Source organism: Lepus europaeus, chromosome 3, assembly GCF_033115175.1.
Source record: "Lepus europaeus isolate LE1 chromosome 3, mLepTim1.pri, whole genome shotgun sequence".
Classification (NCBI taxonomy): Eukaryota; Metazoa; Chordata; class Mammalia; order Lagomorpha; family Leporidae; genus Lepus; species Lepus europaeus.
Genome location: NC_084829.1, coordinates 127,029,982 through 127,045,710, shown reverse-complemented (window position 1 = coordinate 127,045,710; position 15,729 = coordinate 127,029,982). Strand labels below are relative to the sequence as shown.

Genomic DNA, 15,729 nt, shown 5'->3' with positions numbered 1-15,729 from the left:
AACAGGTGCCCATATGAGATGCTGGCATTGGAGGCCGTAGTTTAACCCATTACACCACAATGCCAGTCCCAAGAATACTTTTTAAGCATTCATGTACTACACATTTCTTAGCCTCCCACCATCTCGTAATGACACTTTCAAGCATGTTTCTTACAAGACACTGAATGTGATACAACGGTGATGTTATTATCACTGCATTAATGAGTTAGAAACTGGTTGAGACACAGGTAGATAAGACTAGATGGCTCATCTTTTCAGAATGCTGCTACTATTTTTTTCTTAGTTTCATTGTATACATAAAGGCCATAAGGAACTGCTATTATTGCCCAAATACAATTTTCTAAATGTGTTTTAATTACTAAATGGAATGAGGCTTAGAACTTAATCCATCTGTCAGGAGCAACTTAGAATATAAATCTTTGCATTTGCTTATGTCACTCATTGCCTAAGTATATATTTACTGTGTATAAAACATCTGGCATTAAAATAACTTAGCTGTTATTATTTCAGAGTTCACTATTCAGGTTCACAAATTAAAAAAAAAAAACTCAGGTAAGCAATCTTCCACTTTTAAGTCCATTTGTTTAGTAGAGCCTTCTGAGGCCTTTGCATGATGTTCATTCAAGCGTAATATTTTATATGACTATCAAAGAAGCATTTATGTTCTCTTTCCTTTTTAAAAACAAAATGATTTCACTTTAGGATGAATTTATTGTTGATAATTTGGCATACCTTGTAACAACCCATACTCTGCTTTGAAAGAAGGATTCTCCAGTGCTAAAGAGTTTCTTGTATCAGAAACCATGTCACCAGTAGCCTTGAGGCCACTGGGTCCCAGAGAAACTAAGAGAATGCAGAGACTTTACTCCCTAAGGATTCAGGAAATGTTCTGATCATTTAAAGGAACCATACGATAGCAGACAATTAGTGGTTCTAAACCTGAATTTTAAAGGGAATATTTTCACAAAGATTTTATAATCCCCAACTATCACAATCTCTCTCCCAATTCTGCATCTTGTAATTCTATAGCAACCATATGCCATTAACAAGAGAAGCCTTTGTTTCATTCGTTCTGTCTGATACCCATGATCCTTAAGATCTGTGAGGGTCTCTAGAGTTAAATACATTTTACTTTTCAAGTTTCTGGCTTATCACATTTCATTATGCTAGTCATGGAGAGTGAGTTCCAATATAAAGCATTTGAATACTATTAGCAAGCTATCTACTAGGAGCAGGGCAGAGGTGTTCCTAGACGTTTGGGAAGAGTAGGGCCATTTTTGCCATGAGGAGGTAACATTGATTCTCACACAGAAAAAGATGAAAAAGTGTTCCCTATCATTGGTAGCCTGGCTGGTTGCATGAACTTCCAAGTGCACTCACGAGTATTCCTTAACAGTGAAGACTCATATAACTCTGCAGTCACTCTGACCTCTTCTGTGGGGACTTACTTTAGCACAATGGGAAATGATGAAGAGACCGAGAAAAGAAAATTTCTTTGGATTTTTCACTAGAAAGAAAAGCGTAAAGCAATACAGAATATGATCCCAGCTATTTCAAGTAGTCTTTACATCAGAAAAAAATGCGTTTTTTTTTCAACTTTTAAAACTTGGTTTTACTTAGTACTCCCTGGAGATAAGAAAAAAATAAGTTTGACAGCCTCATAACTCAGAAGATAGGACTGGCACCTAGGCTTATGAAGTGCCGGAAGGGCACAACTCTGGCAGAAGAAGGTTGACTTGTTGGTATGTACCTGGGGCTCTACCTCCCTGAAACACACATTGGTGTCCCAGATACAGCTCTCCATCCAGAGGCAACCATGTGACCTTCTCCAGAAGGACACAGGCATCTTCTTTAAGAATAAGAAAGTCCACGGTTTTAAATTTTCTTCTGGTTAAAAAAAAATCCATTTTAAATTGCCAGTTTCCTTTCCTATTTCTTCCAAAATTGCTTCTTGGGCTGCCTGAATTAATAACAGCATTCTTTTGTCCCTCTTCCATTCTATTCTTTTCTAAATTCTGGCCATTTTAACTACCAGTAGAAATTTGGAAAATCTGATCCTTAAATGACAAGTGGCAATTTTATGGTGCACTCCCTGTGTGTTCATCTTTATGCTTCAACTCTGTAAATTAACCTGATTTTCTCAAGAGGATTATTTTCATTTACCTAATAAAAGGAGAAACAAAATATGCTAATACTAAGAGTGGAATTGATAAATATAAATTAGAAACTTAGGTCTGGGGGGGTACTTCAAAGATGTATACATCATTTCTTCCTCAAAATGGAGACTAACACCTAAGTTCAAAATGAAGAAATACTTCAAAAATAAGCTGGCCTAGCCCCAGTAACAAGATTGAATATTGGGATGTACTTATTAGCTTTTAACTAATATATCACCTTATGTGCTAATAGAACACTTGCTTTTATTAAAAGAAGCATCTGCAATTTAGAACTGAAAGGTGAGCTTTTAAAATAACTCACTTAAGGCTCTGTTTCATTAACTATCTTTTTGTAATTCAAAATATTGGCAAAAGCAGAATGAAAGTAAAAACAATGAAAAATACTGAGCCTTATTTTGCCTATATTTGATATCTCTCTTCAATTCTTTCCCTGTCCTTTTATATATCTTTTTTTTCCACACTTTTCTGGTATTTGAATAAGGAGTATTTGAAATAAACACAGGAAGAATTCATTAACCTCATATCCTTTCAATCTCTGAAATGAAAAATATTTTGTAAATGTATTCTTTATGTTTTTCTGTGTAACAAACCACCCTGAAATTTAGTAACTTAACAATTATGCATTTAGCTTGCAATTCTGTGTCCTTTTATTTGTGTTATTTTGACTTCAATTGGTCTTTGCACATACTTGTAGTCAGTTACCAGTCAGATAGGAGACTTTGCTTCTGTGGGTTGAGTGCCTATTGGCTGGGGCAGTTGGAGCAACTGAGCTAAGTGACTCTCTTCCTTGAGCAGTTTGTACCAAACTTAAAACAGGGGTAGCAGGTTTAAAAGAGCAAGCGAGCAGAAGTGTGCCAGATCTCTCAAGGGTTGACTCAGAACTAGCATGCCATGCCTCCCACCACATTTTATTGGTCAAGGCAAGTCCTAAGGTTAGCTTGGTTTAAAGAGGTGCAAAAGTTGATTCTGCCTCTTTTTTTAAAAAAAAATTATTTATTTGTTTGAAAGGCAGGGTTAGAGAGAGGCAGAGGCACGGTCTTCTATTCACTGGTTCACTCTTCAGAAATGGCCGGAACTGCACTAATCTGAAGCCAGGAGCCAGGAGCTTCTTCTGGGTCTCCCACGTGGGTGCAGGAGTCCAAGGACTTGGGCCATCTTCTACTGCTTTCCCAGACCATAGCAGAGAGCTGGATCAGAAGTGGAGCAGCCAGGACTTGAACTGGCACCCATATGGAATGCCAGCACTACAGGCGGTGGCTTTACCCACCACGCCACAGCACCAGCCTCGATTCTGCCTCTTGATGAGGCACATTATAAATAAAACTGCTTCTGGCAGGAGGAAAATAGAGTTTTGTAAAGAGTTTACTATAGAAAACTTTACTCACTAAGAAAAGTCTTAAGTCTAATATATAATGAGATTGATTAGGGCCCAAAGGTTAGATGTCCTAATGCCTATAATTTCCAGATTATTTTTTGTAAACTGATGATGGATTATATTACATGGAATGTAACTTAGTTCACATCATAATCATCACATTTCTCCAAGGGGAGGGAAAGCAGGAGAATCAGGTGAGTCATAGGCTTGGTTCCACTCAAAAACCCTTTTCATTTTGAGGCCAAAGAAGCAGCTTGCAGAAAAGTCCTTGTCGTGTGGACTTTAGGGCAGATAGATAGACATAGAGTCCTGGGAGTGCTTGGAGAGCCAGGGACAGAGGGGGAATCATGAGAGAAGCTGAGGAACAGAAACCTCCAAGGCAGATAGACTGTCAAAGAATGTCGACAGCAGATGGACTTTATAAAACAGTTTTGAGCTCCAGAATCTTAATTGATGACACCGGTAAAAATGTAGTGACAAACATCAAGCCAAGTATTCCAACAATGTGAGGGTTTAAAGTATGCCTTGTGTTTAATACTTCTTAGGTCCTGTATTTTCTTTTTACTCCTCAGTCTTTTCATTGAAAAGATTGATTTTTTCCAGCTTTAAGTTGTACTTGTAACATTGACCTTTTAAAATAGGCTTTTATTTATTTCTTTTTGATCATTTATCAACTTCTTGTAATACTTCCAAAACAAACCTATGTAAGAAGCAAGACTGACGCAGCCATTTCCTCATTTGACTGACACTGATTGAGGAGTCCCTTTAAGCTAGGTTTTTTTTTTTGTTTTTTTTTTTTTTGTTTTTTTTTTTTTTGAGCAGAAGCTACAATAGACATCCATGCCAATAGCCTGCTCTTATGGAGCTCACATGCCAGAACAAGGAGGCAGACATGAAACAAACCAGTTTGGTGAAAGAAGCTATGGAGAAAAAGTAGAACAGAGATAGGAAGACAGAGTGTCTACCAAGGAAGAAAATGAGGGCAGTGGTTGCCTGTATACATGATGTGTTCTGGGAAGGTCTCTCTGAAGACCAACCTTGAAGAAGCTGTGCAAGGATATCACGAGAGTATCTAAAGGAACTGTAGCAGGCAAAGGAAAGTGTAGCTCAAAGCTTGGGGTATTTGAGGGACAAAGATGTGACACTAAACAAAAGACAGCTGGGAGGAGTGGTGGGGGTGGGAACATGAGGTTAGGGCACTTGATTGGGGTGAGTGGGGCTGACAATGGTTCACAGTGCCAGCAGCACACTGTACTCACCCTGAGAGCTACAGAAAGATGTTTGGGCCCAACCACAGAACCTGTCTTAACTGATCTAGATTTAAGCCTCATCAAGTCTTTATAAAATACTACTGGAATAAACCCAGTGTGTAGTGAAGACCTGGTGCCTCAGGAAAGCATGAATCAGAGGGTGAGTGACAGGGAAGACCACTCCAAGATTTGCCACAGAATGGCACCTCTTGGTCACCCTGATTTCTGCCTCTTCTTCCATGTTCCCCTTGACTCCCAAGATCAGATGCAAACGTGGGATCTTGCTCCATCCTTTTAGAGGAGAGAGTGAAGAATGCTGTCCTGAGCAGGACCCCTGGGCACCATCTCCTGTAGGTATCAAGGTATCAAGGATGTGTTTAATAGAGAAGGAGGAGGATTCCGAGGGCCAAGAGCCCCTCTTGCTCCATTCTAAGATCAATTGGAGCCAAAGAATCGTGCCTCTTTCAGTCTCCCTCTCAACTTCATTCAACAATTTCTGGGTCTCCATCCCAATTTTTCCCTGAAGCCACAAGTTCTTGCACAATGGCTGTGAAACCTAGCAAGTATGTGTGCCACTTCTGATGAAAACAAACTGCACACATAGAATATATGCAAACCAGTGCCCCAAGCTCAGATAGCCATGCTCTGATGGCATGGAGAAGGGTATGCTCAGACTTAAGAGAACTCTGCTTCCTAAATTGCACTGTTCTTCCTTTAGACTCACAGTATAGTGTAGTTGTTCAAACAAGAACTCTGAACTGGATAGCTTGCATCATAGTTCTAACATTTACTAACTGAGTGGTTGATCCATTGTGTGTTTTTTATAATGGTACCAAACTGTCATCAGATTTAATGAAAGTAAACATATAAAGTACTTGGCAAAGTGCATGGCACATATTCTGTGGCAAGTAAATCCTAGATGTCAAAGCAGCTATTGGTTCCTTCTTGATTTAATCACTGTGATTGTGGATCTCTTTAATTTTAACAACCTAGGAGACTTTATGTACATAAAATATGTACGTATGTACATAAATAATTTTAGGCAGATTCTTGTATAATCACTGAAAATATAAATGTGCTGTATATTAACAAGTGAAGCGGATGTTTGATGTAACAGTTAACATGACAGTTAAGGGGCTGGCACTGTGGTGTAGAGGGTAAAGCCCCCACCTGCAGTGCTAGCATCCCATATGGGCTCTTGTTCAAGTCCCAGCTGCTCCACTTCCTACCCAGCTCTCTGCTATAGCCTGTGAAAGCAGTAGAAGATGACCCAAATTCTTGGGCTCCTGCTCCTGCACCTGCTTGGGAAACCTAGAAGAAGCTCCTGGCTCTTGGCTCTTCCCCATGTGGCCATTTGGGGAGTGAACCACCGGAAAGAAGACCTTTATTTCTCTCTCTCTCTCTCTGCCTCTGCCTCTATAACTCTGCCTTTCAAATAAATAAATAAATCCTTTAAAAAAAATAAAAAGCTGAGAGTTAAGACCTCTGCATCCTGTATTGGACGGGTTTAATACCCAGCTCCAGGTCTTGACTCCACTTTCCTGCTGTAGCAGACCCTGGGAGGCAGCATTGCTGATTCAAGTAATTGGGTCCCTGCCATCCATGTGGATACATGGATTCAGTTCCTGGCTCCCAGCTTTGTCCTGGCCCAGCCTCACCTTTTGTAGAAATTTGGGGAGTGAACTAGCCCTTAGGAGATCTCTCTGTCTCTCCTGGTCTATTTCCCTCTCAAAAGAAGTGAATCAAATATCAATTGAGAAAGAAAGGCAATTTCAAAGTAGTTCTACAAAAAGCAATCCATTTTATATAATTGCTGTGCAGATGTAATTACTTGCAAAACCCTCTAATTCCTGGCCTTCACATGCATCAAAAGAACAGTGACCTGTTTTTGGACAAGCTGAGGCTGGGAATGAAAAAAATCAAGAAGTGGACAAGAGGTATTTTCAACATATTTATCTAGAGAGCCATCTGAAGTGCCTGCTTTGGCAACAGAGATGCAAATCTGAAATTTCATTGTAGGCTTCCACACCACTGTGCTTCCAGAGGTTACCACATTTGGTGGATAAAAGTAGGGCAGCACAATAGGAGGGGAAGTAACACAGTCTTATCCTCACTGGAAAGGGATTGTTTGGAATTACATTATTTCCCTAGGCTTCTCTACTCATATGCATCTCTCATCTTTATTTTATGAGAGTCAGAAAGTTAATAAAAGCAGTGGAATATGAAAATATGATTAAAACTTTATTGAAAATTTAAATGTGATATTAAATGTACTATTAGTCCTAGAGGAGCTTTAAGGGCAACGTACCTTTATTCAAGGGGAAACTTCTGTTTCAGAGCTTGATTTGAATTTAACAGCCTACCTGAGTGATATTTAAATAAAAGTAAAATGGAAAACGTCTCTTAGGAAAGAATGACCAAGTTTAAGCATTTGTTCTTTAATAATTTAGAGACCTCATTTTAACATTGCCCACAGGATAAAGTATAATTTCTCAGCTCCAGAGGCTGGTGTTGGTCATTTTTTAGCATCTTCAGAAGAAACCCCATCTCCACAGTGGCCCAACCTTTGTGACTTCTTTTCAGAGTGTGGATATATGCCACTGCTTGTGACACAAACATCCCATATCAAAGTGCTGGTTTGAGTCCCGGCCTCTCCACTTTTGATCCAGCTTCCTGCTATGCACCTGGGAAGACAGTGGTACTTGGGCCCCCGCGAGCAATGTGGAAGACCAGGATGGATTTCTTGGTTCCTGGCTTTGACCTGGTACATATTTGGCTATTGCGGGCCTTTGGAGAGTGAATCAGCCAGTGGAAGATCTTTCTCTCTCCCCCTGTCTCTCTTTCTCTTGCTACACTTCTCAAATAAATAAATCTTTGTTAAAAAAACTTTTTAAGAAGAACTCATGACATCTTTAAGGCACATGAATTCTTCTGTGTCTTGTGCTGGTCACTTGGTTTGGTTTCTGTTGGAATTCTTTACATCCTGCAAAGGTCAGCCCTCTAAGATGATTTTCTCTGATTCCCCAGATCTGGAATCATAGCTTCTTCCTTTGCTCTCAGTCCTTTGTTGATGTATAATATAGCCTGCTGTTTTAGCTATTTGCCTTTTTTTTTTTTTTTGGACAGGCAGAGTGGACAGTGAGAGAGAGAGAGACAGAGAGAAAGGTCTTCCTTTGCTGTTGATTCACCCTCCAATGGCTGCCTCGGCTGGCATGCTGCGTTCGGCGCACCGCTCTGATCCGAAGCCAGGAGCCAGGTGCTTCTCCTGGTCTCCCATGGGGTGCAGGACCCAAGCACTTGAGCCATCCTCCACTGCCTTCCCTGGCCACAGCAGAGAGCTGGCCTGGAAGAGGGGCAACCAGGACAGAATCCGGTGCCCTGACCGGTACTAGAATCTGGTGTGCCGGCGTTGCAGCAAGGTGGAGGATTAGCCTATTGAGCCGAGGCACCCGGCTGCCTTCTTTTTGTCATTATAAGCAGCTCTATAGGGAGAGAGCAAAATATTGTTTAGTCATATTTGTTTACCATACAATACCAAAAATATGCCAGGGATTTGACAAGTATCTGTGAGTGAATGGAACAAATTACCAAACAAACCAACAACAACAACAAAAGCAAAAGGTTTTTTTTGTTTTGTTTTGTTTTTTGTTTGTTTGTTTGTTTGTTTGTTTGTTTTTACAGGCAGAGTGGATAGTGAGAGAGAGAGACAGAGAGAAAGGTCTTCCTTTTTGCCGTTGATTCACCCTCCAATGGCCGCTGCGGCCGGCGCATCATGCCCATCCGAAGCCAGGAGCCAGGTGCTTCTCCTGGTCTCCCATGCGGGTGCAGGGCCCAGTGACTTGGGCCATCCTCCACTGCCTTCCCGGGCCATAGCAGAGAGCTGGCCTGGAAGAGGGGCAACCGGGATAGAATCCGGCGCCCCGACCGGGACTAGAACGCGGTGTGCCGGCGCCGCAAGGCGGAGGATTAGCCTGTTAAGCCACGGCGCCGGCCAAAAGCAAAGGTTTTTAAAACTGGAACATAGCTTCCAAAATAACCCTTGTGTGACATCCTTTTATCTCATGGCCATTTGCACTGCCTCCTTTGTGTCTTTGGATGTCTTTTTTTTTTTTTTTTTTTTTTTTCTTTTTTTTTACTTTTTTTTTTTTTTTTTTTTTGACAGGCAGAGTGGACAGTGAGAGAGAGAGACAGAGAGAAAGGTCTTCCTTTGCCGTTGGTTCACCCTCCAATGGCCGCCGCGGTAGCGCGCTGCGGCCGGCGCACCGCGCTGTTCCGATGGCAGGAGCCAGGTGCTTATCCTGGTCTCCCATGGGGTGCAGAGCCCAAACACTTGGGCCATCCTCCACTGCACTCCCTAGCCACAGCAGAGAGCTGGCCTGGAAGAGGGGCAACCGGGACAGGATCGGTGCCCCGACCGGGACTAGAACCCGGTGTGCCGGCGCCGCAAGGCGGAGGATTAGCCTGTTGAGCCACGGCGCCGGCCTGGATGTCTTTTTTGACAGTCTAATTTTGACACTGCTTGTTTAAATTCCTTCAGTGCTCCAAATTGTTCTTAGAACAATAATTTGATCTGTGAGATTAAATCCAAACTTTGTTCCATGTCCTTCAAGTTCTGATTTTTGCCATCAATAAATGTCATGTCACTCTTCTCCTCACTCTGCTACACCCATACTGAATTTCCTTGTGTCCCAGACATGGATTTTCCGCATAGAATGCTTTGCTCTTCCCTTGCCTTTCTCTCCATCTTCCACTGGCTAACTACTTAGCCATCAAATTTGAGATAAACTCTTATTTCTTTCTGGAAATCATCTACCTGCACCGTCTCCAGCCTCAGGCTGGATTAAGCCATTCTCTATGATTGATTATAAGAGACCTTCAGAACATTTGTGGAAAAATAAGATTGAAAGAAAAGGTTGTTTTGGTGCAAGAACATTTTGAAATTCATAAGTAATTTTTTGGTATGTCTTTCCCATGAGTTTTTTTGAAGACCCCTTATAGATTACAATAAGAAATCAGAAAGACTTGTGTCAAGATCTGATTCTTCCTCTTATCTCATAGTAACTTGAGACCAACACAAGCTTTAATGTACATCAGAATCACCCAGCAAGTTCAGTAAATCGTAGATGGCTGAGTCCCTTACCCTGAGTATCTGATTCAGTGGACCTAGGATGGGTCTCAAGAATTTCCTTTGCTACTAGCATATTATTCAACCATAAAAAAGAATGAACTCCTGTCATTTGCCTCAAAATGGATGGAATTAAACCAGAAAGAAAAATAAATACTGCATATTCTCTGAAATGCACAAGTTTTGTTTTGTTTCATTTGTAAGAAAGTAGATCTCATCTTAGAATAATGATCTCTATAGACTGAGAAAGTTGTAAGACAGAGAATAGAGGGAGGTTGCGTAACAGAAGTAATAACAATTAAAATAATAAATTCTAACGTTCTTCAGCAGAAGAGCTCATAGTCTTCAAACATAAAAAGAAAAGATAAGGAAATGGAAATGGTAACTATGTTAATTACCTGATGTGATCCATTTATTCTGTATACATGTGTTGAAATATTACTCTGTAGCCCATAAAAATGTGTATTACATCTTGAGCAAAGACATTTCAATTCAGTAAATTTATTAAAATGGAATTTAGGGCTTCTTGTAGCTATCTCCTGCTTACAATGTTCCATATTCTTCAGTTCCACTCACTAAGAATGTATTCTTTGTGTTCGTGGTACTATTTTTCACTGATTGGTTCCTAAATCACCTTTGATTATGGTTACTCAGTCTCCACAGCCTTCATTTCTAAGACAGTTATCCAAACAACGTAGAGAACTGTTCTATGAAAAAAAAAATCAACTAGAAATGACTAATCCTGTGGGCTATTCATTTGTCTCATTTCATTTTTTTCAGTTTATTTTTATTTTCAGTTTATTTAATGATCATAAAGTTAAACCTGCACTAAGTGAAAGAGTTTAACTTATAGTATTAGGAAAAAAATACTGTTCCTCAATGGAAAACACAAGTGCTATAAAAAAAATCATTGAATCTCAAAATGTCCATTTCACTCCAGTACATTACATTTTAGATACTCTATTAGTTTCCACAGATCAGGGAAAACATATGATGTCTATCTTTTTGGGACTGGCTTATTTCACTAAGTATAATGGCTTCCAGTTGTGTCCATCCTGTTACAAAAGTCAGGATATCATTTTTTTTTTACAGCTTCGTAGTACTCCATAGTGAATATATATCATAATTTCTTTATCCAGTCTACAGTTGATGGACATCTGGGTTGATTCCATATCTTAGTTACTGTGAATTATGCTGTAATGAACACAGGAGTACAGATAACTCTTCAAATGCTAATTTATTTTGGTTTGGATACATTCCTTGGAGTGAGATGGCTAGATCATATGGTAGGTCTAAATGGTAGGTGTCTCCATAGTGTCTTCCATAGTGGCTGCACCAGTTTACATTCCCAACAACAGTGGATTAGGGTACCTTTTTCTGCACATCATTGCTAGCATTTGTTGTTCATTGATTTCTGTATGAGAACCATTCTACCTGGAGTGAAGTGAAACCTTGTTGTGGCTTTGATTTGCATTTCCCTGATGCCTAGTGACCCTGAGCATTTTTTCATATCAGAATGATCATTCACCCTGACCAAGTGGAATTTATCCCTGGTATGCAGGGATGGTTCAACATTCACAAATCAATAAATGTGATACATGACATTAGTAAAATGAAGGACAAAAGCCATATGGTTATCTCAACAGATGCAAAGACAGCATTTGATAAAATACAATATCCTTCCATGATGAAAATCTTAAACAAATTGGGTTTAGAAGGAACATTCCTCAACACAATTAAGACAATTTATGACATACTCATGGCCAGCATCTTATTGAATGAGGAAAAGCTGGAAGCATTACCCCTAAGATCTAGAATTGGGCAAGGATGCCCACTCTCACCACTGATATTTAATATAGTCCTGGAAGTTTTAGCCAGAGCCATTAGGCAAGAAATAGAAGTCAAAGGGATACAAATATGAAAGGAGGAAGTCACACTATTCCTATTTGCAGATGACATGACTCTATCTATAGGGGGTCCAAAAGACTCCACTGAGAGACCATTGGAACTTGTAATAAAGTTTGGTGAAGTGGCAGTTTCTTTTTTTTCCTTTTTTTATTTAATAAATGTGAATTTACAAAGTGCAACTTTTGTATTGTTGTGGCTCCCCACCCCCCAACCTCCCTCCCTCCCATGGCCCTCCCCTCTCCCACTCCCTCTCCCATCCTGAGTGAAGTGGCAGTTTCAATTTCATTAAATAAAAGCAGTTGTCCCAATGTATTCCACTGCCTCTATGCCTTCTTTTAACACTGGATCCAATTACAAGTTAGTATATGGAAGGACAGGGCCTTTAGTCCATTTCCCACATCAATTTCTTGGGTTCAGTTCCCAGTTCTAGCCCCTGACTCCAGGTTCCTGGTAATGGGGACCTGGGAATGCAGCAGTGATGTCTCAAGTAGTAGAATTCCTACCACTCAAGTACACCTGGATCACATCCCCAAACCTGACCTTCAGTGCAGTCCAGACATTATGTATGTTTGGGAGTGGGCTACAAGATGGGAGCCTCTCTCTCTCTGCTTCTCACATAAAGAAAAGTTAAAATAAATTAGCATATGAAGAATTTAATGCTATTCTTTTTTAAAAAGATTTATTTATTTATTTGAAAGGCATAGTTGACAGAGAGAGAGAGTGAGAGAGAGCTATCTTAGTTGACTCCCCATGGCTGCAATGGCCAGATCTGGGCAGATCCAAAGCTAGGAGCCAGGAGTTCCTTCTGAGTCTTCCACGTGGGTGCAAGGGCCTAAATACTTGGCCAACCTCAGCTGCTTTCACAGACACACAAGCAGAGAGCTGGATTGGAAGTGGAGCAGCCAGGACTCGAACCGGTGCCAGGGATACCAGCCTCCCAGGCTGCTGCTGCTGCTTGCTGTGCTATAGTGGAGACCCCTCTTTGCAAGTTCTTGAAGCCTCCTCTTTTGAGAAATCTTTCCTGCTTGTATAAATGTCAATCTATATCTCCATCCTTCTCTTTGACTTCAGAATCTCATATTTTATGTTAACTCACTAAGTTAGCAAATTCTTTTCACTGTCTTACATGTGGCCAGCATTATCCTCATGGTGGAGGTGTCACACTAAGACAATGTCCCTACCAAAAAGAACTTAGAGCATGGCATTGCCAGCTTTTATCACAATTGTTTACTTCCCCATCTCCCATGCTGAATTTGAGCCTCCTGTTGGTCAGTGCACTATCTAATCGAACTTTGGATATCCAGTTCACTATCCAGTATAAGGTAGATACTTGTGCATATGGATAATTATTAGTGTCAGAAAGAGAACTTTCTTATTATCTTTGAGTAAGAAGTGGTACTGAGGACCACTGAAGCAGTTTGGTACTATGTATGTATTCTTTGACTTGCAAGTGTTGTTTGCTTGAATTCTAATTAGGACCAGCCAGTAAAATGTGAGCGATTTTACATACCAGTCCAGATTTCTGTCTTCTCTTGCAAAAGCCCACATTCCCGTGTTGCACTGATGAGCTGAAGCCACTCACAGTCCACCTGCTGCTTGAGTTGGGGCATGCCCTCTCCATTTGACAACAACTTCCACTATGTCTTTTGTATTGTGTGTGTGTGCATGTGTGCATGTGTGTGTGTCTGTGTGTGTGTTGGGTGGGCATGTGTTTGCATGGATGTGTGGTGAGAGAAGAATGATATTCTTCAAAATCTACATGAAACCATTGAGAGTTTGTCGTTACAAGCTTCTGGCAATCTAACTCCAACACATGAAATTACTTACTCTCTTGTGTTTTTCCTTAATAATGTGGAATACTAGCAATGATTTTCTTTCATTACAATAACATAGCATATTGCATCATCAGTCTAAATTCTGTCTGAATTGTTTTTCTGGATTTTGCATTAGATTTCCCGTATTTCCAAAATTGATTAGATAGTCATCAGTTACGTTCTACTGTGAGGTTTATTCCAGTCCAAAGTTAAAAACATATCTAAAGCTGTCTGGCTTGGTTTTGTTATATGGATTAGAACTACTAAAAACACAAAGTTGAATTAAATTAAATTAAAATTATAGTTTACCAAACTAAATATATTCCTGCTTTCTTTCAGCTATCCTTAAAAAGAAGAGGAAGCAAAGATTTACCAAAATCTGAAAAAAGGACTCAGCAGACTCCCCCAGAGGTATGTGGAAATAAAATTACAGTAAGTACATTGAGCACCTCTAAGTGTATGTACAGTTATATTTATAAATTTATAAATAGATGTAATGGCTAGCTAGACTTCTGCAAAAGTTAAATTATGCATATCAATATGCATTGAGACAGGTGGTATAAAATATTCAGTATATTTGATTATAAAACCAGCACTAATAACCCTATTAGAATTGGCTTTTATATTGTCAAAGCTGCAGAATGTCATTAGTACTTTATTCACTAGAGATCTGTACCCCTGTTGCTAATCTAGTTCCTTCCTAACTAATAGGTCAATAGAATGATTGTTCCTATAGCATCCATGGAGGAGTAAAGAAAGGAATGTTTTAGGAAGGGATGGTAGAAGGGAGAAGAGGCTGATGATGTCTTAAGGGAACCCTATAATGAAGTACTTCTCTGAATCAGTGACTGGAGAAGCACAATGAAACAAAGAAATAAAAGTAAAACTCAATATTCAATATAGGCTTGTTAAGAATCCTAGAGGCTGGCGCCGTGGTTTAACAGGCTAATCCTCCACCTTGCGGCGCCGGCACCTGGGGTTCTAGTCCCGGTTGGGGTGCCGGATTCTATCCTGGTTGCCCCTCTTCCAGGCCAGCTCTCTGCTATGGCCCGGGGAGGCAGTGGAGGATGGCCCAAGTGCTTGGGCCCTGCACCCGCATGGGAGACCAGGAGAAGCACCTGGCTCCTGCCATCGGATCAGCGAGATGCACCGACCACAGCGGCCAGTGGAGGGTGAACCAATGGCAAAAAGGAAGACCTTTCTCTCTGTCTCTCTCTCTCTCACTATCCACTCTGCCTGTCAAAAAAAAAAAAAAAAAAAAAAAAAGAATCCTAGAAATACAGCCATAGGAGCTAGCTATTGTGTGTATTATTTCCCCCCTTCCTTTCTCTCCTTGCCCTTTTCTTGGTTAATTTCTCTCCTGGTTCTTGCACAACAGTTATAGGGGCTCCACATTTCTGGAATGCCAGTGAATTTCATATGTAGGTCATGACACATCTTTTTCACACTTTTCTTCTCATTTCCTTAAAAAGCCTAAATATTCTCTGCCACCACTGCTTCTCCACCTGATCTTTTCCATAACTTTAGCTACCTCATTCTGCTGTGGGTCATTTCATGTGCTCTCATGAAAATTCACCCTACTTTGTTTGAGGAGTACCTGGTGTATGCTCCTGTTTTCAAATCTTAAATCAGCTTTACTTAGTCATTTATTTTTATGAAATACATATTTGTCATCCTCTTACACTTCTTATTTTAAAGTTTATATATTCTTCCCATTAATAATCCCTAAACCAGGAATTGTTAACTGGCTGTTTCTGTTGCTGAACTCCTGCTATCCCCATATCATGTGGGCATCTTTCTGTCAAAGACATCCACAGCTCTCATCAGTTTCTTTGTGGGAACCTGGGACTTGACAAAAGTCAGGGTGCCTCACAATTCACCAGTTTTTCTTTCACTGGCATAAAGTTCCTGGGAAATTTATAAGTACAGTGTTGTGGCATTGAAGTCTTTCTGTCATTTCCAACATATTCATTTTCAGACACTTTTATTGCCAACTTGCTATTCATTTTGATTGACAGAAGTGGCAATTTTATAGAATGCAACTTACTATTATTCAAATAGCTTTGTACTTCATTTTGTC

At 40.2% G+C, this 15,729-nt stretch overlaps 1 protein-coding gene across 1 annotated transcript in view; it reads left to right on the top strand.

Annotated features, from left to right (window-relative positions):
* Positions 1 to 15,729, top strand: part of MTCL3 (MTCL family member 3) — a 46,105-nt gene that overhangs the window by 24,058 nt on the left and 6,318 nt on the right. The window contains exon 4 of the mRNA XM_062186738.1: positions 13,989 to 14,060. Within this exon, the coding sequence (XP_062042722.1) occupies positions 13,989 to 14,060 (72 nt within the window). The remainder of the gene's footprint in view (positions 1 to 13,988; positions 14,061 to 15,729) is intronic.